This window comes from Pezoporus occidentalis, unplaced genomic scaffold (genome assembly GCF_034315485.1).
Source record: "Pezoporus occidentalis ecotype Australia unplaced genomic scaffold, CSIRO_AGI_Poc_V1 ctg21, whole genome shotgun sequence".
NCBI classification, from domain to species: domain Eukaryota; kingdom Metazoa; phylum Chordata; class Aves; order Psittaciformes; family Psittacidae; genus Pezoporus; species Pezoporus occidentalis.
The window spans coordinates 5391483-5418331 of record NW_026913964.1 but is presented as its reverse complement, the minus strand read 5'-3'; the positions used below and the strand labels follow the sequence as shown (position 1 = coordinate 5418331).

The 26849-nt window shown below is 41.8% G+C and overlaps 1 protein-coding gene across 3 annotated transcripts in view; it reads right to left on the bottom strand.

The window, feature by feature from the left end:
• Positions 1-25351, bottom strand: part of RASGRP1 (RAS guanyl releasing protein 1) — a 47367-nt gene extending 22016 nt beyond the window's left edge. For all 3 annotated transcript variants that reach the window (XR_009964943.1, XM_062619328.1, XM_062619329.1), the window contains exons 1-4: positions 25224-25351; positions 22631-22800; positions 3165-3270; positions 950-1012 (exon numbers count right to left, since the gene is read on the bottom strand). Coding sequence is in view for 2 of the 3 variants with exons in the window: in XM_062619328.1 (XP_062475312.1) it covers positions 950-1012; positions 3165-3270; positions 22631-22800; positions 25224-25255 (371 nt within the window). In the remaining variant the exon portion in view is untranslated. The remainder of the gene's footprint in view (positions 1-949; positions 1013-3164; positions 3271-22630; positions 22801-25223) is intronic.
• Between the last annotated feature and the right edge of the window lie 1498 nt (positions 25352-26849).

Here is a 26849-nt window from a genome sequence, read left to right as displayed (position 1 = left end):
TACATTCTCCCTAGTCTAAATAAAAATAACTTAAAAAAACTAAATAGTTTTTATTTGCTATTTACCTGTAGAATCCCTTCCTGTTATCTTTAATACCTCTAGCTAAGTTTAATTCTAACTGAGCCTTAGCTTTCCTAACCTGGTCCTTAGCTTCTCAGACAACATCCCTGTACTCTTCCCATGCCGCCTGTCCTTGCTTCCACTTATTATTAAGCCTCTTTTTTCAACTGAATTTTCCTCAGGAGCTCCTTCTCCATCCAAGGAGGTCTCCTGGCCCTCCTGCTGCACTTCCTTCTGGTTGGGATGCAACACTCCTGAGCTTGCAGCAGGTGATCCTTGAATATCAACCAAGAGTCTTGGGCCCCTCTGCCCTCTAGGGCTGTATCCCATGGAACCTTCCAAAGCAGGTTCCTGAAGAGGCCAAAGTCTGCTCTCTTGAAGTCCAGGGCAGTGAGCTTGCTGCACGCTCTTCTCACTGTCCTGAGGATCTCAAATTCGAACATCTCATGATCGCTGCATCCAAGGCTGCCCTGGAGCGTCACATTTCCAACCAGCCCTTCCCTGTTGGTGAGCACGAGGTCAAGCATGGCACCTCTCCTTGTCGGCTCCTCTATTACTTGCAGAAGGAAGTTGTCTTCTACACAATCGAGGAACCTCCTGGATTGCTTAATATTAGACACAATACTACCAATGCTAGCACTGTCAGTTTTCACTGATGTTTAAGATATAGACTCAGTTAAAAACTGTGACCCAACAGTTCATGCACCAGCTTCAATGGATGTGCACAAAGCCAGTTGGGTCTTTTTGTGTAAAACTACTAAAGTGAACCTTGAAAAGCTGAAGCGGTATGTTTGCCCTTTTAATATCACCTTAACATATGCGAAAGCATTCTTACGTATGGCACATGGATAGCTGCAGACCATTACCTATCAAGCAGGAATACTCTTACCTCACAAAATAGCATATCTTTACACACAGCATGGAAGATTTACTTTCTAAAGCATTAAGATAGGTAGAAAACTGTTAAGGAAAACCACATCCATTCACATATGATATGAAATGTAACATGCTTGATACTTCCATACCTGTAAGCAATAGGAATCATTCTACTGATGACAAATAATATCAGTTTAGGGTTTTATACAAGTGTATACAAAGTATATCGCAGGAATCTTAGCAAAAGTTTATTGTACATATGACTACTGTGAGTAATACTGATGTAGCTCCCCAAGTACTGAGTAGTGTTTAGTGAAACGATTCTGCTTTCTACATGTTTTTTTTCTCTGCAACATGCTTCACAATTTCTAATAAAACTCATGCATTTGCACATCTCACTAGAATCTGAAACAATAACACTAAATTCATCAATTACTGCTTCTATGAAGAAAGCCTTTTCAGTTAATTACAATTCACTAAAGATTTTCAAAAAAAAGATGCTATTTTCTTTTAAATGCAACCAGCTGTATACAATGGTAGAGAAAAATGTGAAATGCCTCTCTCTGCAAATCTCACCTTTCTAACTACACAACACTTTTTATTTGACTTATTGTGGTAATTGGGAATATTTTTAGTCTATTAACTCTGTAAAGCACATTTTGATACTGTAGCCAATGTCTTTTGAAGACATGGAAATTCCATTTGGAAAATGGATTATACCTATCTTGCTTCTTCTGCTGTAGATTACACACATATTTTCAGTGCTAACACATACAACTTCATGAAAATACCCTGTGAATCCTACCACAATCTGACTGAAATTAATGGAAGCCTAAAACGACCAAAACTGAGGGGGTATACCACCCACAATGTAAGCACCCATGTTAAATGCTTACATTAGGCTGACTATAGAACCAGTGAGGTCTGAGTAAATTCCCAAATATTTTGAAGGGCCCTGAACTGACTGTCTGAATTTAAATGGTTCACAAATCACCCATAACCATATAAAAATCAGTCACGTAATTCAGGGAATGGAAAATGGTGAAACTGGGACATCTGCAAGGTTTTTCAAAATACAAGAGCCCAGGCTATCTGATCCATTCAAAACTGTTTTTAACTTTCAATGTCTTTACAGGGAGACTACAATGTCTATACACAGTAAAAAAATAAGCTTGCAAAATTACAAGTCTGATAAAAGTTTGAATCACTTCTCTGACTGTAGAAAACATTGCTTCTCAGAAACATACAAGCAATTACTTTCCTCCATTTTCAAAGACCATATGAGCATAAATTAACTGCACACTACAGCACATTTGGAGCTTAGCACACTTGATCTATCACTTGGTTAGAGAAGCAGCAGGATAGTCAGAACCCAACACTACAGTAAAGCTTGGTTGTAAATGATGCTGCTTTTAAAAGCCAGTAAGATACAGAGTTTGGGGAAAGAAAGGATTATCTAAATTAAATTGTATCAAAATTGGCTGGAGATTCTTAGCTTGTCAGGTCTGCTTCCTGTACCTAGTCTCCCATCTAATTAGGTGTAAACATTCTTTAAAGCTAAGAAGTCAGGCAATATATGCCGCAACTATTTTTTTTTAAAGGCTAGTATTGCCAATATTATCTAGTAGCTTTGTTGTGAAAAATGTAATGAGCCAGAAACACACTTTTATGACTCCAGGCAGTTACCTCAAAATAGGAGAAAATAGGAGGGAAAAGCTTATTATTTATTCCAGTGTGAGTAAGTGATAGTGTGAGTAAGAAATAATATTTGTTGAAAAATTTCATCTCCAGATGATACAATAGAATATTTTCAAGAATTGACCTTTTGTTCCTTGTTCTTCCACTTATATGGAGGACAGAAAGGAGAGAAAGAGATCTGAAACTTAGGCCCAGGTTCACAGAACTTAACTGAGATGCCTACATTAATCTTACACCTGCTAGATATTATGTCAAAGGCCAGTGGAAGGTGATTTATCCTACTTAAAATCTGAAAGGGAGTTTCATCTTTTGTTCTGTGGCTGATAAGCTAATCCCCCCCCAAAAAAAACAATCAAACCCCAACCCTAAACAAACCCAAAACACAACCAAAATCTGTGAAGAACGAGTATATTGTTTAAATAATGGCACAGTAATACACCCAAATATTTAATATCCTCTACTTACCCATTTCAAACTTGTCAAGTTATCTAATATTACCTTAACAGCAGGTGAATATTAAAAAAGGATATAGATCAATGAGTTTCTGGAGCATGTCTGCAGAGGAGATGATAAACTGATGCATAGCCAGAATTATCTTTAGCAGCTGGTTGTTTTGATATGCATTTCCTTCTAAATCTGAAAAAAAGAAGGAGTATTCATATTGAAATCTTGGTATAACTCGGTAAAAGAGGCTTTTTCAGAACACTAATTCTCATCAGGCCTGTTCACCTACGCTATTTCAAAAATAGCAGTAACCTGCTAACTTAGGAAGTGCATCATTTTTCTGATGAGTGCTGCATACCATGATTTGGAAGACCCTTACCAAATTTAAATAAATAAACAAGTAAATAAAAATAAGGCAAGCAAAAAAGCAAGTGTCAAAAGCATTCAAAATATCCAGATAGTTATTTTTAATTATCCCAGCCCAGCAATACACTTAAATGCTTAGCTTTAGGCAGATGAGTATAACCTTTGAAACAAACTAATGAATTGCAGAGCAAAAGAATTCAGTTACCGATCCATACTAGTCAGTTAGTGGCACAACTGAACTTATCAAACCGAATGTCCATATTCTTATGTGTTTGTAAGGCTGTTTGTATAGCTGACATACGTAACCCTGAAGTACATGCACAGGTTCCATAGAACGCATAGAACGAGATACAATGTATGTAGAAGCCCACAGGTTAACCTATTGATGCTCCCTGTGATGGACCTAAATATGCTAACACATTTCCTCAAATTATGTGTTACAAGGATGTCACTTGAAGAAGGCTTTTAGATGAGATATATCTTAAAGGTCTTGTGGTCTTTTTTTCCATATTCTGAAAACATCAAGGACATCAAATGTAGCAGAATGTTTAAAAGTTTTAATATCTGCAACACAGTAGTGAAAGTATTTGTAAATATTAACAGATGTTTTTCTACACTTGTCATAAGAGAACCAAAGTAACCTGAATTGGAATTAGACACCCTTGCAAATACAAAAGAAGATTTACCATTTTAAATCATTTTAAACACGCTGTCCTCTGTGAGGATAAATGTAATTATCACTTAAACCAACATTAACACGAACAATATACAGAAGCAATGCACAATAATGTCAAATGGAAGAGGAAGGTGAAATAGCAGATTTGCAGCATATGAAATGGCATCTAACATGGGGGTAAGGATTTTTAAATTGCACAACACCAAAAAGAACATTAAACTTAGCCCACTTGCAAAACAAGATAATCCATGTTAGTCATTAAACAAGAGTTTCCTATGCCCTTCTACAGGAAGGTACCAAATGTGAAGAGAGGACCCCGGAGCCCAGGTCTTTCTTTTTGAACAATACACTGGATCTTTCATAGAACTAATAAAGCCTGATTTCCTCTAGATCTGTCTCCACTATTCTTACTACACAATAGTCCTATTATCACAATATGCTCCCCTGAAAGTCTTTTCTTTCTCTTCCCCACAACACTGCCATAACTCCTCACTCATGCTTAAAGCAATGCATGCTGTGGTTGAATCCAGGCTGACCGCCAGACAGCAAATCAGATCAGACCACTGCTGGGCTCACACAACTACTCCTACACCAATGTGGGCACCAATGTGGATGTGTCTCTCCTACTCCTGCAATTCTTTGAGATTCATCTATTTCCATCAAATTTTAATTTAAGATGGCAGACAGGCTGACTCTGTTTTATGCAGAGTAGATGTAGTTTACTAGGTAGATGGCTTAGAATGGCCTAGATCTATAGTTTACAAGTTGCTGTTTATCTAACTGTGAAGCCCTGAAAGCAGAGAACATAGCTGGTATGGGTAACTTCATTCCTCTAGCAAAAATCCTAGTCAGTTTGGAGGACACTCAGCACAATAAACAGTCTTGAAACATCTTACTACAGCCAGCCTCTCAGGCAAGACAAATGGAAAAATCCTGATTAGCAAATTCTGGCAGAGCCTCTGTGACCACAGAGCACCCAACTCGGCACTATCAAGGCCAGAATGAGAACTTTATGCTCCAGGTGATCTTCAACAGTTAACATGAGAGACCATTTCTAAATCTACCTTCTGTAGTTATACTTAAATCACACTTAAATAAAGCCTCTTAACTTATACCACAAGTTCTCTGTTTTATAGCATGAACCAAAGTCTATGCATTCCCTGTTTCAAATCCTCATACTTACTCAGGCCTGTAGTATTTGGCATTTTGTACTCTTCCAGTGTCTTCAGGAAGAGTAAAATTATTTTAGGCCTTGCACACAGAGGCCTCCATCAATTTGCATCCATTTCACAGAACTTGGTGTTCTGCCAGAGCCTCCATCCAACTACTCTTGTTTAATCAGAAAAGCAGTTCAATATATGCTTAACTTGGAAGCCAAATGGTTATGTGCACACACACTGTTAAGTATATACAGCTGTAATTAAATTACCAACTTTTCAGAAGTGTCCAATATAGATCATCTCCAGCTGACAAAGACAGCAAATAATTCACTCTCCTAGCAGTTTTTCCTCTGTGTGTATTCCAAAATCCTCTGCCATTACGTAACATAGGTACCACTTGGCACAAAGCTCCAGATTGAATTTCTGTCCTGTCGAAGGTCACTTTCCCGTTTTACCATGATGCAGAGAAAAACAGTATGTTCTGCCTACTCTTAGTGATTAGATCAACACATTTATGGTATTTTCTTGCATAATAAAAGTGCATTTATGCTTCATAACATGGAGACCTAATTATGTCACAAAAGAGATAGGCTGCATTACGATGACATGCAATTATTTTGCACACACTAAAGCAGTACTAAGTATTGTGTTATCCACTCTCTCACCAAACTAAAAGGCTCATCTCCACAAAGAAAAACACTGTATTACTGACGGTTTAAAAACAAATTAAAACACTCCGCAGCAAAAAAATCTTAAAGTTCCCAGTACAGCTCAGCACTGAGCAGCAAGCCTTAATGGAATTGTAGCAGCACATAATTTTACAAACACATGGCACATCAAATATTTAATGTCATCTTCCTGCCCAGTTTTAAAAGGAAGCACTTTTCAAGTGCATGCACCATGATACAGCAAATGCTACTAAAGAGGAAAATATTGAGTCTGATTCCTCCTTTATTTATATTTCAAAAAGTCATAATTAAAAACAAATCATGAAGTTAAACTGGTAAAAGTCAAGAACAGACTCCAGCTCAGTTTCAGTTTCTGAACTGTCATTGGATCTTTCACGTCTCTGTCTACTAGGTCTCTTCTTCTCAGAGAGCCAACCTTCTAAACAGCTGTGTGTAAGGAAGTAACAAAAGTTATGTTTTAAACTGCCTCTCTGCAAATGGTGAAGCAAACGAGGGCTTTCCTGACTGTCTTGCAAGAGTGCTTCTGAATGCCTTTACAGCACTCTCTTGAACCTCCAGCAGTTTGTTTTAAACCTTTTGAGACCCGTTTTTGCTTCCGTTTGTATACCTGTTTCTAACCACACACCCTTCTGAGCAAAAACCACTAAGTGAATACTAAACAAAGTGGAATGGGTGTGTTTCACCCATTTATCTTAAAGAAAACTACAAAATACTGCATAATCCTGAGCTTTGTTTTACTGCAGCAAAACACAACCCACTGGTTACATGCGTTTCCTCATGTAAATGCCCTTATTGTACTAAGTTGGTTTAATAAATATTCTGTAAAACAAACAAGGCAACAGGAGTTGAATATACTTTTCCAGTCTTTAACTACAGGAGTGAAAACATAAAATCATTTAGGGCTAAATATTTTATTATCTATGTTAGTAACTCAAAGACACTAAAAGCTACGGTTACAATGCATGTGAGACTCAGTACATACAAGAGTGAGAATATCCTAATCTAGGTCCATTGGCCAATCTATTGCATGATCCAATTGGTGTCTCTCTGTTACCTGTGATTTAGAAATGAACTGACTTGTATCTAATGAATACTTGAAAGAATCAAAGTATTCAAAAGCCAACAAGCCACACTTTAAGAACATACTGCCTGCTTTTCACCAAGTGCTGATAGCCACCAAGCCATATATACTTAAGGAGTATGTTTGATAGACAAGATAATTGTACTGAGACCTTCCCACTCATGAGTGCAATATAAGGCAACAGGAAGATTGCCAAGGATGTCTCAACTGAACTGAATTCTGCAATAAAGTTAGTTTTCCTAGGTCTAAGAGGCCTTCATTTCATAATCAGGTTCCAACTTTATCACCTAGTGTACCATTTGAAATGAATCAGAAGTGAATCACAGAGCACTGACATCACATGATCTGTAACTAGGCTACCAGGAACATGAATAACTTCTAAACTCCCCTAAGTCTTTCAGTGGTTATCAAAAAGTAGCATCAAAAACTATACAATGCAAGAAAGCATCAAGCACTTGACAGGAGGTCTTGTGTCGGAGTTTAACCCCAGCTGTCAGCTAAGTACCATGCAGCCACTTGCTCATTCCCTGACCCTCTCAGTGTGACAGGGAGAATTGGAAAAAAAAGATAAAGCTGATCGGAGCTGGCCTAGCTAGAGCCACAGCCGGCACGCTTCAGCGACCGCGAGGGTCAACGGAGATGAGGAAAATCAGAGGGGATAGCGCAGAGCCATCGCGATTCCCGACATCTCCGGATCCCCGAAGCCCCAGCAGCCCTTGAGAGAGAGCGGCTGACGTGGCAGGAGGCGTTCCCACGGGGCGACCACCCCCCTGCCCCTTGCCTTGAAAGGGCCTCGGGGAGGGCAGTGAGGAACAAGCAGGTCGTGTTGCTGACCCTGTTGCTGGTGTCCGACTGCGGACCAATATGGTCGCCTCCAGAAAGAGAGCTTGCAGTAAGAAGACTGCAGCAACTCAGACAGAGACCCCGTCCCAAACCGTGGCTGTTCAGGTCTCTGGATGCAGGGAGTGCCAGAGCCTGCTGCTGCCGGGGGAGGGAGGACAGCATTCCACCTGCGTGAGGTGTGAGCAGGTAGAAGATCTGCTTAGCCTGGTGGCAAAACTTAAGGAGGAGGTTGAGACGCTGAGGACCATCAGGGAGTGTGAAAGGGAGATCGACTGGTGGAGTAACTCCCTGGCGTGCCAGTCAGAACTGTTCCAGGAAGATACCCCCCAAAAGGGGAAGGACCCCCTGCCCTCTCAGACACAGGGGGATGGCCTGAGACAGACCCTGCCCTGTAGCTGTTGTGCAGAGGTAGGGGACCAAAAAGACGACGAGGGTTGGAAGCGAGTTCCAGTTCAGTGTCGTGGGAAACCCTCCCCCCTTCCTGCCCTGCTTCCCCAGGTGTCCCTCAGTAATAGGTTTGAGGTTTTGGATCTTGAAGGAGAGGTAGGTGAGGATGTGGTGCAAGGCCAGCCTACAAGGCCACCCAGGAAAAGGCGGTCGACTTTGCACCTCAAGACTGCCTCTGATAAGAAAGAAAGAAGGGTCATTGTAGTAGGCGATTCCCTTCTGAGAGGAACAGAGGGCCCGATATGCAGAGTTGACCCTCATCATGGGGAAGTGTGTAGTCTGCCTGGAGCCCGGATCAGGGATATCACCAGGGCGCTCCCCAACCTGGTGCACCCGACAGACTACTACCCGCTGCTGGTCTTCCAGACAGGTGAGGGGGAAGCTGCTTCCCGCAGTCTGAGGGGGATGAAGAAAGACTACAGGGCCTTGGGGAGGATGGTGAAAGAGTCTGGGGCTCAAGTGATCTTCTCCTCACTCCTTCCATCTTCCACTGATTATGTGGGAAGGAATGGGAAGATTCAGTCCATAAACGATTGGCTTCGAGACTGGTGCTACAGGCAGGGCTTTGGATTCTTTGATAACAGCTGGTTTTATAGGGCACCAGTCTGGACAATGACAAGTGGGAAAGGTTTATCTCACAGAGGCAAAAGGATGCTGGGGCACGAATTAGCAGGGCTCATTTGGAGAGCTTTAAACTAGATTCGAAGGGGGATGGGGTTGTAGCTGGGCTTGCCCCAGTGGGGCAGCACTCCAGAATTGATGAAGACTGGGAGGCCTCCTATAATCCTAGGGTGAAATCGATGTGCGCAGCTCGCTCCCTGGAATGTCTGTACACCAATGTGTGCAGCATGGGAAATAAGCAGGAGGAGTTGGAAACCTGTGTTAAGTCAGGAGACTATGATCTAGTGGCAATTACAGAGACGTGGTGGGACAGCTCACATGACTGGAATATAGTCATGGAGGGCTATGTCCTTTTCAGGAAAGACAGGCCAGCCAGGAAGGGTGGTGGGGTTGCTCTTTATGTGCGGGAGCAACTACAGTGCACTGAGTTCTGTCCAGGGACAGATGACAAGTGAGTTGAGAGTCTGTGGGTGAGAATTAAGGGGCAGGCTGTCAGGGGCGATACTGCTGTGGGTGTCTGTTACAGACCCCCAGATCAGGGTGAGGAAATTGACGAGGCCTTCTACAGGCATCTGAGGGTGGCGTCACAGGCCGTGGTCCTCGTGGGGGATTTTAACTTCCCTGATGTTTGCTGGAAGGACCACTCAGCAACCCAGCCACAGTCCAGGAGGTTCCTCCAGTGTATGGATGATAACTTCCTCCTGCAAATGGTGGATGAGCCAACCAGGAGAGGAGCGCTGCTGGATCTCATCCTCACTAACAAGGAGGATCTGGTTGAAGCAGTAAGGGTTGAGGGCTGCCTTGGTTGCAGCGACCATGAGATGGTGGAATTCAGGATCTTGTGTGGTAGGACCAGTAGAATAGCAAGTAGAATTGCAACCCTGGACTTTAGCAGGGCAAACTTTGGCCTTTTCAAGCAATTGCTAGGGGAAATCCCATGGGCAAGGCTGTTTGAAGGTAAAGGGGCCCAAGATAGCTGGTTGGCATTCAAGGATTGCTTTTTCCGAGCTCAAGATCAGAGCATCCTGACACGTAGGAAGTCAAGGAAGAGGGCCAGGAGACCCGCGTGGCTAAATAGGGAATTGCTGGGTATGCTCAAGTGGAAGAGGAGAGTTTACAGGTCATGGAAGAAGGGGCTGGCCACTTGGGAGGAATATAAGGCTGCTGCTAGAGGATGTAGGAAGGCAGCTAGGATGACTAAGGCCTCCTTAGAATTAAACCTGGTGAGAAGGGTCAAGGACAGCAAAAAGAGCTTTTTCAAATACATGGCAGATAAAACTAACACCAGAGGCAATGTAGGCCCACTGATGAACGGGATGGGTGCCCTGGTGACAGAAGATACAGAGATGGCAGAGTTACTGAATGCCTTCTTTGTCTCTGTCTACTCTGCTGCAGGCAGTCCTGAAGAGCCCTGTACCCCTGAGACCTTAGATGAAGTCAGGTCAACGGAGCGGTTTGCCTCAGTCGATGAGGAATGGGTTAGAGACCAGTTGAGCAATCTGGACATCCATAAATGCATGGGTCCAGATGGGATGCACCCGCGGGTGCTGAGGGAACTGGCGGAAGTCATTGCTAGACCGCTCTCCATCATCTTTACTAAGTCTTGGGAAACGGGAGAGGTGCCTGAGGACTGGAGGAAAGCAAATGTCACTCCAGTCTTCAAAAAGGGCAAGAAGGAGGACCCGGGTAACTACAGACTGGTCAGCCTCACCTCCATCCCTGGGAAAGTGATGGAACACCTTATCCTTGGTGCCATCTTAAGGCATATCAAGGATAAGAGGGTTATGAGGGGCAGTCAACATGGCTTCACCAAGGGGAAATCATGCTTGACCAATCTCTTAGCCTTTTATGAGGAAATAACACGGTGGATGGATGATGGCAGAGCGGTGGATGTGGTCTACCTTCAGCAAAGCATTTGACACAGGCTCCCACAGCATCCTCACAGCTAAATTGAGGAAGTGTGGTCTGGATGATCAGGTAGTGAGGTGGACTGTGAACTGGCTGAAGGAGAGAAGCCAGAGAGTTGTAGTCTATGGGGCTGAGTCTAGTTGGAGGCCTGTAACTAGTGGAGTGCCTCAGGGGTCAGTACTGGGACCAGTATTATTTAATATATTCATCAATGATTTAGATGAGGGAATTGAGTGTACTATCAGCAAGTTTGCTGATGACACTAAGCTGGGAGGAGTGGCTGACACGCCAGAAGGCTGTGCTGCCATCCAGCGAGACCTGGACAGGCTGGAGAGTTGGGCAGGGAATAACTTGATGAAATATAACAAGGGAAAGTGTAGAGTCCTGCATCTGGGCAGGAACAACCCCAGGTTCCAGTATAGGTTGGGGAACGACCTGTTAGAGAGCAGTGTAGGGGAGAGGGACCTGGGGGTCCTAGTGGACGACAGGATGACCATGAGCCAACACTGTGCCCTTGTGGCCAAGAAGGCCAATGGCATCCTGGGGTGTATTAGAAGGGGGGGTGGTTAGTAGGTCGAGAGAGGTTCTCCTTCCCCTCTACTCTGCCCTGGTGAGACCGCATCTGGAATATTGTGTCCATTTCTGGGCCCCTCAGTTCAAGAAGGACAGGGACCTGCTGGAGAGAGTCCAGCGCAGGGCAACGAAGATGATTAAGGGAGTGGAGCATCTCCCTTATGAGGAAAGACTGAGGGAGCTGGGTCTCTATAGTTTAGAGGAGACTGAGGGATGACGTTATTAGTGTATATAAATATATAAAGGGGGAGTGTCACGAGGATGGAGCCAGGCTCTACTCAGTGGCAAACAATGATAGGACAAGGGGTAATGGGTACAAACTGGAACACAAGAGGTTCCACTTAAACTTGAGAAGAAACTTCTTCTCAGTGAGGGTGATGGAACACTGGAACAGGCTGCTCAGGGAGGTTGTGGAGTCTCCTTCCCTGGAGACATTCAAAACTTGCCTGGACACATTCCTGTGTAACATTATCTAGGTGTTCCTGCTCCAGCAGGGGGATTGGACTAGGTGATCTTTTGAGGTCCCTTCCAATCTCTAGCATACTGTGATACTGTGATAATAATAGTTTAATAATAAATTACAATAAAATCCTATCATATAATAATAATCATTTTGGTTTGAAGGGACCTTAGAGATCATCTAGTTCCAGCCCCCTGCCATGGGCAGGGACACCTTCCACTAGACCAGGTTGCTCGAAGCAGCCTGTTCCAGTGCCTCACCAGCCTCACAGTAAAGAATTTCTTCCTCATACCTAGTCTAAATCTGCCCTCTTTCAGATTAAAGTCATTCCCCTTTGCCCTTGTAAAAAGCCCTTCTCCAGCATTCTTGGAGGCCCCCTTCAGGTACTGGAAGACTGCTATAAAGTGTCCCCAAAGTCTTCTCCAGGCTGAATACTACTACTACTAAATAAATTTATAAATACAGCTACTACTAAGAATAATAGTAACGAAACCAGAGATAACTAAAAGAAAGAAATAAAACTAAAAAGTGAAAAGTCCTTGACTTTGGTCAAATACTACTTAGCAACAAGTAAAACATTGGTGTGTTATTAACTCTATCCCAGCCAAAACAAGGACATCTTGCTAAGTGCAAAGCTGAAAGTCGTGGGTTGATACACTGCTACACTCTAGTGCAACATAGAATTCTTTCAGATTTCTGCAAAGTGGTGTAGTTTTCTTGTTTGTGGTTTGTTTTTTTTTTTCTGGTGGATTAAAGAAGATGGTGTGGCCATGGCGCTACAAATTTCTGCAAAGATTATTAAAGCAGCATGTGATTTGAAAACTGGGGCAACTGATGATCTTAAGGTCTCAAAGACCTTGATGAAATACATGGACATGTATGAAATATGACTGAACTGAAACAGCTGTAAGTCAATGTCTCTGCCTGTCACGTGAGGTTCAGTACTATGAGAAAACCTTGGAATGGCTAGAAGCAAAGAAAATTGAATATTTCATGGACACTTTCTGGAACTTCCCTTCACAAACAGGAAACACACTGCTCCCCTTCAGCTTAAAACTTGTGAAACTCATAATAGTCTTCTTACATCAGGCTTATTATTGCTACTTAGAGTTTGATACCCAGTAACAGAGGTAGTCATTTAACTCTCTTCATTAAATTGATCACATTTGGTCAGACTCAGATTAATGAGAAACCACCATCCTGCTCATCAGTTAGAAAACCACCATTGAGGGTGAACTAGTAGATTCAACTTAAACAAGGGTGTTTATTTCTCAGGCTGGAAATAGCCTTTGTATTTTAACAACACCTGAAAACTCAGTCAGTGGCAGAAATAAGGGCTAAGGAGCTAATGTACTCAATCCCCTGCTCCAATACAGAATCTCAAAGCCAGTATGCTTCAGAAACAGTTTAATTTGTTGTTGAAGTTCTACAGTGACAAGGATTTCATAGCCTCTGTAGGTGATTTATTCCAGTACTTGAGCACCTACATCGTTAAAGAATTCTCCTTATGGTCTAATCAAAGACCTTAGGCAACTTGGGCAGCTTAAACCCATTATGCCTGGCTCCCAGCAGAGAGGAAAAACATTTTTTCTCTTATCAATATATTTTCTCTATGTAAGGATTGCTCCCCTCGTCTCTTTTCTGAGCTAGGAAACACGAAATCTATTTTCCTCAGAAGCTGGGTTTTCTAGATCTCTGGTCAACTTTGATGTCCTTTTCTGAACCCTTTGCAGTTTGCACCTTTGTGAATCACATAATGCCTATATGTACATGTACATTTTTATACATGTAAGTGCACATATATAATATTTATATAATATATAAAAAAATTAGGCACACACATCCCTCTATGCATGCACTTATCTTAGAGCTTCTGCAATGGCACACTATCATTAAACCATTTTCAGTTTTAAAATTCATCTTCACATTGAGATACTTTTCTGCAGAAATGCTGTATAACAAAGACTTTACCGTTTTTACAACTGATTACCCCAAATGCAGATTTTTGTGCATATCCTTAGTGAATTTTTCTTTATTTTAAATAATTATTTTAGGACCTTAACATCTTTCAGAAATAACATAACTTAATTACAATGTCCTCACAAAGAGATGAGGCACTAATTAGGTAAAAGAATGATTGTTTTAATTTTAGCTGCAGCAGAAAGCCAGGTGGAACCTTGAGCTCTCCAGCTTACATTTAATTCTATGCAGGATGGTGGTTTTCCCCCTCACACAACAAGAAAGCTATAATGTTTACTAGAAAGCACAAAAATATTCAGGGAATTGTGCTAAAGCTTTTTTTTTTTTCTTCTTTTTTAATAAATAAATAGTCTTATTGTCCAGACATGCTTGGAACTATTAAGCAAGTCATACATAAATTTATTTACACAAGTATTTGGTCTTAGGAGTGGAAACTCCAAAGTTAAAATGAGAACAAATCAGTATATTCCAGAGAATCATACTACTTTCTGATCAGTCCCTGCACCCATAGAATGCTAAATAAGCCAAGTAAACACAGATGTTAGAAGAAACCCTTTAAACTGGAGGCTTCTCCAAGTTTATTTCCCCCTTCAAACTTCCTGTAGAAAGGAGGGAAGGGGGCAGAGGAACCCACTACTGCTCCTCCAAATATTCATTAACAATGCAAATATATATCCAAGACTCACAAGTGAGTCTAATATGCATCCAAAAGGATAAGACTGCTCAGTATGAGGGTAGGGAACATTAGGGGAGAAAAGCCTCAAGGGAAAAAGCCATTACCCTCTCTCAGAAACAGCTTTTTGGAAAACTACATCTTGCAGAAAGAGCTCTGGGTGGGTAATTCTTTAAAATGAAAACAAGAAGATAAAAGCTCTTGTCAAGAGGAGATGGGATGATTTTCAGAAATTAAAATGTACTTCGAGAGAAACCAGATTAAATGTGGGTGGAAAGCACTCCATTAGCCTTGGAAATTCAGATCAAGTACATAGAACAAGATAAAAAGTTACCACACACCCTCCCCCCATACATTGTTCTACAGCATGTTTAAAATACTGATTTTAGCAAATTTAGATGAGAACTTTTTAATCAAATAGTCTTTTTTTCTCCAAAGCCTACAAAACAGAATTTGTGAGTTCAAGACTTTTACAATGCTTTAAATCATGATACTGAAGCCACGTGCAGCTTTTGAGCTGCAGGCAACTCTTGAATAATTCAAGTGTAATGCCTGGCAACACAGCTGTGCTGGCTTAAGTATTGATGGACAAGACAAAGGAGACTTCCAGAACAGAATCAGAAACTTCCAAGGCTGGTATCACAACTGACCACTGAACCCAGCTGCATGCTTAGCACTTAGTCATCCCACAACTGCAGTGTTTTATAATAAGTTTCTAACTGCATGATTGATCCTGGGGCAGCTGGTCAAAAGATTCAAGGAAGCAGGAAGTCAGACCTATCTGAAAGTTGAAACTGTAACACCTGGCAGACACCAAGCTGCTTTCCTCTGAGATGCTGATGTTGAAGACTGCTTAGATCCCAGTTCCTGGCCTTAATTTTCATTACTGATGAAAATTATGACTCCTGCTCTAATATTTCTGACCTACTGTTTCAGGCTTCCCTCCCTTACATACCTAAGCTTCCTAGTCTTTCCTTTAACTTCTAGGTATATTTCTGGAATTAGTGCTTACAGACACTCTGGAAAACTAGCTTCTAACACAAGAGTTGGGGCATGCCTTCCCACACTGCTTCACCAGCAAGAAGGCTGAAGGTGGGCAAGAAGCTAGGAGGGGACACAACCAGGACAGCTGATCCCAAATGATCAAAGGGATACTCCGTATCATATTATGTCATGCTCAGAAATAAAAAGTAGGTGGAAGTTTGCCAGGGATGCTGTTGCTTGGGAACTGGCTGAGCATCAGTGGGCTGGTGATGGACAATTAGGGTTTTATACATCACATATTTTTCTTGGGTTTGCCTGGGTTTTGGTTGTTTGGTTTGGGTTTGTTTTTTTGTTTTTGTTTTTTTTTTGTGTGTGTGTGGTTTTTTTTGTTTGTTTTTGTTTTTTTTTGTTTGGTTTGTTTGTTTTTTTTTTTCCTCCTTTAACTTATTAAACTGTCTTTATCTCAATCCACAAGTTTTCTCTGTTTTACCCTTCAGTTCTCTCCCCCTTCCCACTGAGGTGGGGGGGTAAGTGAGCATCTGTGTGGTGCTTGGCTGATGACCGAAGTTAAACCACAACAGTTCATTCTTAGACTAAAACACCTCTTGTTCACCATGGACCAAAAGAACCAAAGTTTCAGAAAAACCTCACAGCTTCATGCCAAACTTAAAACATACCTAATCAGCAGGTAGCACTATCAAATATCTACATACAGAAGCTTCCCAATTGCTGATTCAAGCCAGCTGCAATATGCCCAATATTTATCAGAGAAACAATCCTACATGTGTTCAAGTGTAAGCTTTATTGGCCCCACTGTACCAGCTGGCCTACTGCAGAGCAGAATCTTATGCCTCCTAAGTACTGTTGCAAGTCATTCCTTAATATTACTAATAAAGGTATCTGATTATTTTCTATGTTATTCAACCTAAAACAATCACTTTTTTTTTAAATACTTTTTTAAAACACTTCATACTGGAGATCAACATCAAACATAACTGGTTCTCCTGAACAAGAGGGGAAGACAATCTCACCCACACCCAAAGTGAATACTTTGAAGGTGAATCTTTTTAAAAAAAAATGTGAAGGTTAAAAAAGAAAAGAAGCTCCTGACATCTCACACTGCTGTTCTCTGCCAAAAGAGTTCCACATCTCAGAAAACCCATATTCTCTCTTAATGATCTTCCATCACAATAGAGGTGGCACAAGGCACTGAATTTTTCTTAACATGACTTCTATATACATTTGAGTCTTAAAATTGCGTGTTTGGAGATTCCTGAAGTCATCTCCAATACAATCTTAACAGCTCCCGACAGGTATTCTCTTACCTTTGCCTTTTGCCAGCTTTTGCACTTGCACCTATCTCAGAAATAGGGGGAAAAAGGTGGTATCATGTTTAGAAAGCTATCTTAGCTTTTAATCTCCAGTCTGTCCTGCATAACATAAAGATACAGGGAACTATATAACAGTCTAAGGAAACCCCTTCTTCAGACTTTTAAGAAAACAATGCAAATACACGTCTTTACACTTAGCAACACACAGCAAAGCACTGAAAGACTTCACACTAAAGCACACACAATGAAAACAGTTAACACAAAGTAAAATGCTTGGGGAAGCTTAAAGGACAAGTGCCATTTCTTGCTTCAACTTCATACAAAGATTGAGGTGAAGAAAGACTTAAACTCATACATGAATGGAAAATTAATTATTTTCTATTGCTATCTAAGCTTTTTTGCATTGTTAAATAAAATGTATGTTGTTTTTCTGAAGTTATACTTAGAGGTATGAAGGTAGACTTTTCTGTCATATCCTTGTGGTATATGTAAGTAAAATGGAAACTGCTTTATAAAGCAAGTCTAAGCTTTCTTCATTTTTTTTCTTATTACTTGTAATTTTCCAAAGTCAAGAGCTATTGAAAAGACTGAAGTCAAATTAGCTAAATAGAACTTTAAAATTATATGTAAAGATATGTAAAGTTTCTTTTCTTTGGGAAAGTTTTTTCCACAGACATTGGGTTAAAACAGAAATCTATTTTCGTTTTGGTACAATCACAATTAACTTTAATAGGCCGCTAAACAGCACTTAGAATTCTCCAGAGCAGTAACCAGTCTTCTGTTCCCACAGTGTCATGAATTCTCCAAAGCAGTAATGACTCTTCTGTTCCCACAATGTGATTGATTATTAACGTACTTTCTGTTGCAAAGCAATACCACAGTTTCTGCACTATATTTGACCAAATCGCACCCAGATTACTTAACACACAATGATCAACAACTTTTTAATACAGAACAATACCATGAACAAACTTTAACTGCTTACTTAAACTAAAGTTTAACTAACTTTAACTGGGACTGGAGACCTCAACACTCAGCCTAGGCTTCAGGGCTGAGGGGTGGAACCCTGCAAGTTTGTGGAGCGTGAGAGAAAAACAAATGACTGTTCAGGCAAACCTAACAGAAGTAAACGACCAAATGTGCCTTCCGTGGATGTGCATAGGCCTTGAAAGAAATAACTGCTTTTGAGTCAGAATTCTGTGTTAGAATTTGGCATATAGTAAATTGGGTAAAAGGACACAGATAAACTCGGTACTTGAACTGTGATTGTTTTAGTAGTTACTGTATGTTTTAACCAGACTGAAAAATGTATTTATGTTAAGAGTACAGTAGGTTTTTCTAGATAACTGAAAGGAAGGAAATGGATACAATTTTCAAATTTTCTGTAGTTTAGAGGAAAAAAATGGCTATAGTTCTCTTAATGAGAGAACTCAAACTTGCCAGCTTCATTGTTTGTAAACTGGATGCAATACTTTCTTGGCTCTCACAGAATTCCTAAGACTTAATATATTTTTGCATGGCATTGATAAAAGAGTTAGCTATAGAAATATTATCTGTTCACATAACTAGACAGCTCTGCTAATGTAATTAATTTTTATTCTATAAAATGTTAACTATGATTAACTTGTACAGTTTTAGGCAGCTAACACCTAAGAGAAAATCAACACAAGAAGGGACTGCTGGAGTGAGGCTGAAGGAGGGCCACAATAATAATCAGAGGGCTAGAGCACCTCTCCTATGAAGGCTGAGAGTTGGGCTTATTCAACCTGAAGAAGAGAAGGCTCTGGAGAGACCTTAGAGCAGTCTTCCAGTGCCTAAAGGGGGACTGCAAGAATGCTGGAGAGGGACTTTATACAACACCGTATAGGGAAATGACAAAGGACAATGTCTTCAAAGAGTTGTGGAAGCCCCTTCCCCAGAAGTGTTCAAGGCCAGGCTGAACAGGGCTTGGAGCAACCTGGTCTATTGGAAGGTGTTTGTGCCCATGGCAGGGGAGTTGGAACTAAATGATCTTCAAAGTCCCTTCCAACCCAAACCATTCTGTGATTCATCTTACTCACCCTGCATGGAGAACTCATAGCAGCCTTCCAATATCTGAAGTGGACCTACAAGCATGCCAGAGAGGGACTCTGTCAGGGACTGTAGTGATAGGACAAGGGTAACGGGTTTAGACTTAAACAGAAATGTTCAGGCTAGATACAAGGAAGAAGCTCTTTACTGTAAGGGTGGTGAGGCACTGGAACAGGTGGCCCAAAAAAGTGGTAAATGCTCCACCCCTGGCAGTGCTCAAGGCTAAGTTGGACAGAGGCTTGGGCAGCACGGTCTAGTATGAGGTGTCCCTGCCCATGGCAGAGGGGTTGGAACTAGATGATCTTAAGGTCCTTTCCAACCCAAACCATTCTATGATTCTATCCTGATGCAAACTTTCATGGAACTTGAAGAAACCTCTGCTTTCAGCACCCCCTTCTCATCATGCTACTGAAACACTGATGTAATGCTGGTCTCTCAGATGTAGTGATCATCTACATGACTTAACAGTATCTCATATGACCCTCACTGTCTCTAAAGCACATGCCTATCATTGCTCAGTTCAAGCTAAAGAAGACCAAATTTGTGAGTGAAAGAGCACACACTCATCCTCCCCAAGTAGATGTTTAGATGATTAAGTTAATGAAACTGAAAAAGCATCTGGTCTTTTCTAAAATAAATTAACAAATAAATAAATAAATAGATAAATAGATCACTCATTCTATACTGTCCACATTCTAGCATCATCACCTACCCAGCACTCTTGTGGATCCACAGACAATATCACCAAGACCCAATCTTTGCTTCTTGCCTCCTTTGCATAGATTTTGGATTAATTTGGCTGTCTGGACAAAAATTGTCTTTCTACAAAACATCCTGGAATCCATTTACAAGACTGTGGCAAAGCTTAGCCTTCTCATTTCTTCCTCTTATCCTTACTGTAGGATAACTGTAGGAACACTGGTGGTGTTCAAGGCCAGGTTGGACAAAGCCTTGGGTGGCATGGTTTAGTGTGAGGTGTCCCTGCCCATGGCAGGGGGGTTGGAACTAGATGATCTTAAGGTCCTTTCCAACCCTAACTATTCTATGATTCTATGAAATAACTTATACTCATGTTCTTCATAGCTGTAAGTTTGTATTAATTCTTAATACTTTCTTGATCAGAACTTCTCATGGTATTCTCTGCAAATATGGCAAAAAGCTGCTCACTTCCTTTACACATCATTGTCGACAGCAGCCTTTCTTACACATATGCTTTTCCCAAATTTGTATAATTGAATCCACAAGCATAATTTCAGCTGCATTCTTAATATAGGAATTGTTTGTGTAATTGTACACATACTATTAGCAAGTGCAGTATGATCTTAACATTATGCAGTATACATTCTGAAATGCGATGCATCATCTCTACCTACTGCATATTGCTCTCCTTAACCCTAGACAGCAAATGAATCAAGGGCTTTTTCCAGAAAGTAAACTTAAAACATATAAAGGAAATCTGTGCTCATGTCTTAGGGGTTTCTGCATTTTTAGTGTTGAAATAAAGCTTGCTCAGATCACAATAACTAATTTCTAAAATAATATCCAAAATATTATAGGTCAGCATATGTGAGACTGAATGTGAGACTGAAGATACAACCTCAGTCTGAACAGAACTATTACACAGCAATAGCTTTACATTAGTACCATGCATGGAAAGAAATTTGTTCAGTCACTCAGTTTACTACTAATCATTCAGCAGCTATGGGGTTTTCCCACCATTTCTCTCCCTACCTCCACCTTTCCTCAAAATCCCAGATTAAATTTTTTTCCACCTGTTCCTTTATTAGCACAACAATGTGAACGAACTTTGAACAGTGGTTTTATTGGTAGCTACAAGAACCTTCTTTAAAGAACTTTGTTATGTAGGTTATATATAGTTGCAACAGTTGTATTTTACTATTTATTTAAATATTCTACTGGGAAATTCCAACATGGCTTAAAAATATGCATTATGTCAGAAAAGATGTACAGATACAGACACTACTATGAATTGCCCAAATCTAAACTTCGGCACCACACACCATAATCCTAATAATCAACACTGAGTTTAAGATTATGTTTGCAGATGCATTACAATTCACTTTGCTAGACCTATATACCCCCTGTCAAGCTTCAAGAAAACCCTATTTAGTGGACTTACTTAACTGAGGTAAGAAACCCTTTGGAAAGATTCACATGCATATATAGCTGAACTAGACAGTTACGTTTGCTTTCTTTTGTCACCTTATTCCTTGTAACATAAGGATGCCCAGGAATCTGAGAACACATAAGCATGTGTATGCTGTTATACAAAGAGTATTAAAAAAGTATTAAAAAAGTATTAACATAATTAAACCAACAATAATCTCCTATTCAGGGTTTCACCCACAGTACTTGAAATCAATCACCATAATAATTTTACTAGATTTTTATATTATATTTATCATACCTTTTTTTCATAGAAATGTGGACACATTAATTTTGGTCAAGTAATCACAATATTAAAACTGTATGAAGGTCTTACACAGGCTTTAGATGTCTTATCTGACTCCCAGTGAACCAAAACTTAATCGACATTTATTTAGGAATTGGGGCTTTATAGAGTCCGGTGAGTATGTTCTTTACAATAGTTAAATGGAGGAGAAAAGAGCTAAAAAGAAGCAAAATGTTACTGACAATTACTTGTTTCAGCTTTTCTCAGCCATGCATTTCTCTGAACATGTTGGTTTAAAAAAAAAGCATAAAAATTTCCAATTAATGTGAAACATCAGTCATTATTTACATGTTTACACAGTATTTATGTGCTTTATCACTAGATCACCAGTATATGTTACTATTTACCTATAGATTAATTATTTTAGAGCCTAGTGGGTTTTCAAGTACATTTATTTTCTAAAGACTACTCTGAAGCTAGGACTTTGCCACATACGGTTTGGGAATAGCCTACAGGGCTGAAAGACAGCAATTAACAAACAGAAGAACTACTTACAAGCAAATTATTCAGAATCATTTTGAGTGCCTTCAGTACTAACATATTTTAATAATATAAAAGAAAACACATCTAGTAATTAAAAAAGTTGGAAAAAGAAACTAGGAATGTAGAACTCAGGGAACAGTCATGCTTGTTCATATATTAAAGTTCTTATTGTAAAAGGACAGATAGGTAACTGATAGATTAAAAAAAGTATAGTTGTGATTTTTGATTGTATTCTTTCTGTTTTGTAGAGAAGCAAATTCAAATACATACAGATAACACAAGAAGCAATCCAATGCTATTTCATTCATCTAATTTAAAAATAGCCCTGCTAATTTCAAGATGTTTTATATAAACACGCTGTTTGCAAACATTTTGAGAATATTACTGCAATATGCGAATACAGTGACTACTTACTAAAGTTTACCAAATTGGTACTTGAAGGAACAACAAAAAACACACATATAGAAGTATAGATGACTGGCATCTGTCGTATTCTCTCAAGGAAAAGCAGTAGTCACACTAATCTCTCTAATCTCTTAGCACATATTACACACATATATATAGACATAAACAGATTCACAAACCTGTAAGAATGTGGTCACCTACAGCATAGCAAGTTCTCAGTTATGCCTTTCTACTCCACTAATAAATCAATGTAATTCACTATTAAGTGACCTAAATGTAGCCAGAATGGTAACAAATTAACAAAATTCTAAAATCATCCAGCCACTCACCAAAAGACTGAATGCAGGTTTCAAGAAGATCTTCCAAAGTGGCCCCTTTGGCTAAATGCCCCAAGGGCACCATTGTGAGCTGGGTAAGATGTGAGATGCTGGGACAATGACCAATCTGCTTCAGCTCATGTGCTGATTCAGGGGCTGTGCTGCATCCTTGGGCAGGTTGCCTAAAAGAAAGCCCAATGGTGAAGTAAATACAAGAAGATCCAATGGTAAATTTTACACTGCATGGCAAAGGAGGAGAGATTTAAGACTATTATCCCCCTGTAGCTAGGGTGCTGAAAAACCTAACCCTCCCACTTAATACGCACACCAAAGAGACTGCTCAGTAAGTGCCTTCCCCCTCTCCCCCTTCTAAACATGGACTGTAGAGTACACAGTTATAGAGCTCCTTGAATAATCTGTCAAGATTTTCAGAAGTACTGGCTCTTTGTTGGGGACTTATGTTTACATTACAGCATAAGCATAAAACCCCCTCAAACTATGTAACAGCAATATTGTTATGCAGTAATCTACTACCACATATTTGTGTGCCCACCAAAAGCAAAGGTGGAAAAAATATAACTATAATCAAACAATACACACTCTGGAAGATGCCAGACTAGCTTTAATCATTTGGAAAATCACTATTAAGTAAACAAAATATCAGTGCAACTTCACAGTGGAGTAAAATTAAACAATTAAAACCAAAACAAATCAAATAAAGCATATTAATTTGCATTTGTTCTATACTATTATTTCTTACTAAGTTGTTTTAAAATTGCATGCACGATTAATGTCTTTAATAATAAAGATAAAAGGGACCAAAATAAAGCCCATATCTAGTTTTAGGCTTGTATTTTGATCATATAAAATCTTAGATTTCAAGAATGTGTATGTTTACAGATAGAAGAAAGACTGTTTATTGTCTGCATACAAGTTCATAACTCTGCATGAAATAGTAAAGAGATACATTTTTATATCAATGAAAAGTGCTGAAACATTTTTGCCTGCAAAGAACAGGAACCACCTCAAAATCTGACTTGAGAATATAACCATATAGCTCACAAAAGGGCAACAACCACTGGTGTTTCAATAAAATTTGGGTTTATTTCAGGGGCAATTTACACTCCACAGTCTTCCTAAGCAAGTGACTCCCGCATCTTTAAGATGCTACCTTCAGCTTTCATACAAATTTTCTTTGAACAATATACTAGACTTCATTAATAAACAGTCCTGGGGAAAAAAGGCAGAGAAATTTATCCAGTGTGCGTATCACATACATAAAAGGAAGGAAAAGACACGAACATTCCCATACAGGCACTCCTGGATGAAGCTGGAAATAAGCACACCTTATGAAGACCGACTGGACCTTACCTCACCCTAGTCAAGCCTTTTTCTGTCTCATTTGAACGCTGAGAAAGCCATGAAACTACACGTGATGTCGCTCACAACCTAACACTGAACCCAGGCCTTCATAGTTAAAAAAGTCAGGAAAATGCAGGCCAGATCCTGCAGAAGTAGTGACCATCATGCAGCTCCTCCATAGTTAAGCTAACAGTGCCTATGCAAAGAATGTTCTCTTCCCTTCCCCCTTTCTCTAAATTTCCATCTTAGCTTTGTGATCTGACTTCCTGTTCTCATCTGAAAAGTGCAAGGGTCTGTTCAGCTTTCAGGGTTTTCTTTTTACAAGCTGAAACCCCTCTCTTAGCTTTATTCCAGTGCCTCTTGAACACAGAGCATAGGGTCTTAGCAATGCAGTAGTAATGAAGTAGTAGTTACAGCACAAGTTATCTTTAGATCTTGGCAACAGAGCGTAGAAAAAACTAAAGCGTCCACACCCCAAAAAAAGTTTGCAATAACACTGTGGCCAACTTGGCAGCACTGGACAAACAAAACTGAGCCGGTGACACGTCTGGGACTAACGTGTCATTCATTAGAATGGATCCCCTTGCCTCAGCTGTTTGACATAAAAAATAGATTAAAGCTGTGCGGAGGGGGGGGGGGGGGAACACACAACACGAGCAACCTGCATTTCCATTGCACCCTATCTGGCGGTGGGAAGAAACCACAAACAAATGATCACCAGCTCCAGAAGTGGTACCGGGGCAGGTGGCGTTCCCCCGGCTAGGAGGGTGGGCAGGAGCCTTGCGCCCCGACCCCTCGCTCCGCGGGCCGCCGGCGGTGCCGCAGGTAACCGGAGCCCGGGTGAAGGCCGCACCACCCCTCCCGCCCAGCCGTCTCGCCGGGACCGTAAGGTGAGGTTTTTCTCAGCCCGGGCTGACCGACCTGCCCTGCGCACACCCGTACTCAAAAGGGTAAAACAATGTCCTCCCCTCACACACACTCTCCAGTGCTTCTTTCCTTCCTCTTTCTCACCCGGCCTCCAGGGAGCCCCAGCCGCTCGGACCACCGTCCCCCGGAAGCCCCCGCTGGGCAGCACAGCACCAGCCCACCGCGCCCGTCCCCACCGCGCCGGGAGGGCTTCTCACGCTCTCAGGCACAGCGGCGTGTGACCCCCAGACCTACCGCCGGACCGCAGCCCGCCCCGTGGCGGGCACCTTCCTGAGAGAGCGGGAGACAGGACAGAGGGAATTAAAGCGCAACTCACGGGGTTTCTCTCCTTTTCCTTAAGGTTCCCATGCCGGTGCCAGCCGCAGCTCCGCCGCCCGGCCGGGTCTGCCCGCAGCGCAGGGAGCGGGGCTGCGCGGGGCGGGGGAGGCCGGGGAGAGCGGCGCGGCCCCGCGCATCGCCTCCTCCAGCCTCGCCGCTCTCCCGCTCCCCGTCGCGCCTCGGGAGGAGCCTGAAAGCAATTCAAGTGGGGCAGCGGCGGCGGCGCCGCCACCCGTGACGAGCGCAGGCGAAGATCTTATCGGCAGAAGGAAGTACGGAGCTACTGGGCTGCTCTTCTCTGAAGCCACCGGATTTACCGGGTACCGAAACACGCTCTCCGCCTCACACCATCCGGCTCTAAAACCGCCGCAACTTTTTCCACAGCACAACTTTGGCGGAACTGGTCAGTACAGGGCCAGGGCGGGCAGGGAGAGCCCGCTCCCCACGGCGGGATGAGCCATCGGGGCTTACGGGGACCGAGGACAGCGGCTGTTGGGGGGGGGATGTTGGAGGGTGAATCCGCGACCAGACCCCAGCCTCTGACGGCACCGGGGTTACGTGGCTGCGGGTGGAGTGATTGGCTGGGTCGCCAGCAGAGGGGTGGGGTGTTCACCAGGGCCCGGCAGACACCTGCGGCAGGGGAGAATCGGACGGAAGGCGGCCGACAGCCCCGGGACCCTCGGCGGACAGCCTCGGGGTGGTGCGCGGCGGAGCCTGGCGAGCGGCCGGGCAGACGGCAAGGTGGCCGGGTCATTGACCCCTGCGTCGGCAGGAGCCCGCGGCACCCCCGCCCCGTGGTATGCTCAGTGTCTGCGGGATGCTGGGGCTGGCGCAGGGAGGTGATACACACCACACTGACTTTAAAACTTGCGGTTTTAAAGACTGATTATTTGGCACCTTACACCGCCCCTCCAGTATAACCGCACAGCAAGGAATGGGGACCCACTAGTTTTCATGGTCCTTTTACTATAATCACGAGTTCCTGAAAGCTCTTCCAACTCAACATTGACAACTCCTTTACTTCTGAAGAGAAATAACCAGACAAAAAATCTGAAGGGGAAAACTTGCCCTGTATCCTGCAGCTTCTGTTCTGATCAAATGGTTTTCTGTTGAGAAATACACTCCACGGAGCAGTACAAAAGTACTGGGTCACAGGGCACTCCAGCTGCCAGCTGGAGTCAACAAAAAAAAGTCAACAGCTTATTTTGAGAGCGCTGTTTATGTTCTTAAAAATTACTCAGTCATCAGAATGCCACTGGGCCTCACACTGAGATCCAGACAGTTTTCATAAGCTCTTTCTTCAGTTTTAAGGCTAACTGGTAAGATTCAGGTATTCAGAATAATTCCCTGCCAACAGTCGGGGCACATTTCTGTTTAGGTCTTCAAAATGATCAGTTTTGCAAAGGACACAGCTCACTGGCGTTTTTCTCAGAGAGAGTGGTAACAGCCATTATCACAGCAGGAGCTGTGTGAACCTGACTTTTGCTTTGCTGAAAACCTCCAGGTAAAAGGAAAAACCCCACATACTTCTGGAATCTTATCAGTGATTCAGTAGGTGATGTTCTTCTGAGTGAGTTTTCAGCCCATTTCTAGCACAGAGCTCGAAGGTTGCTGTGGTTTAACA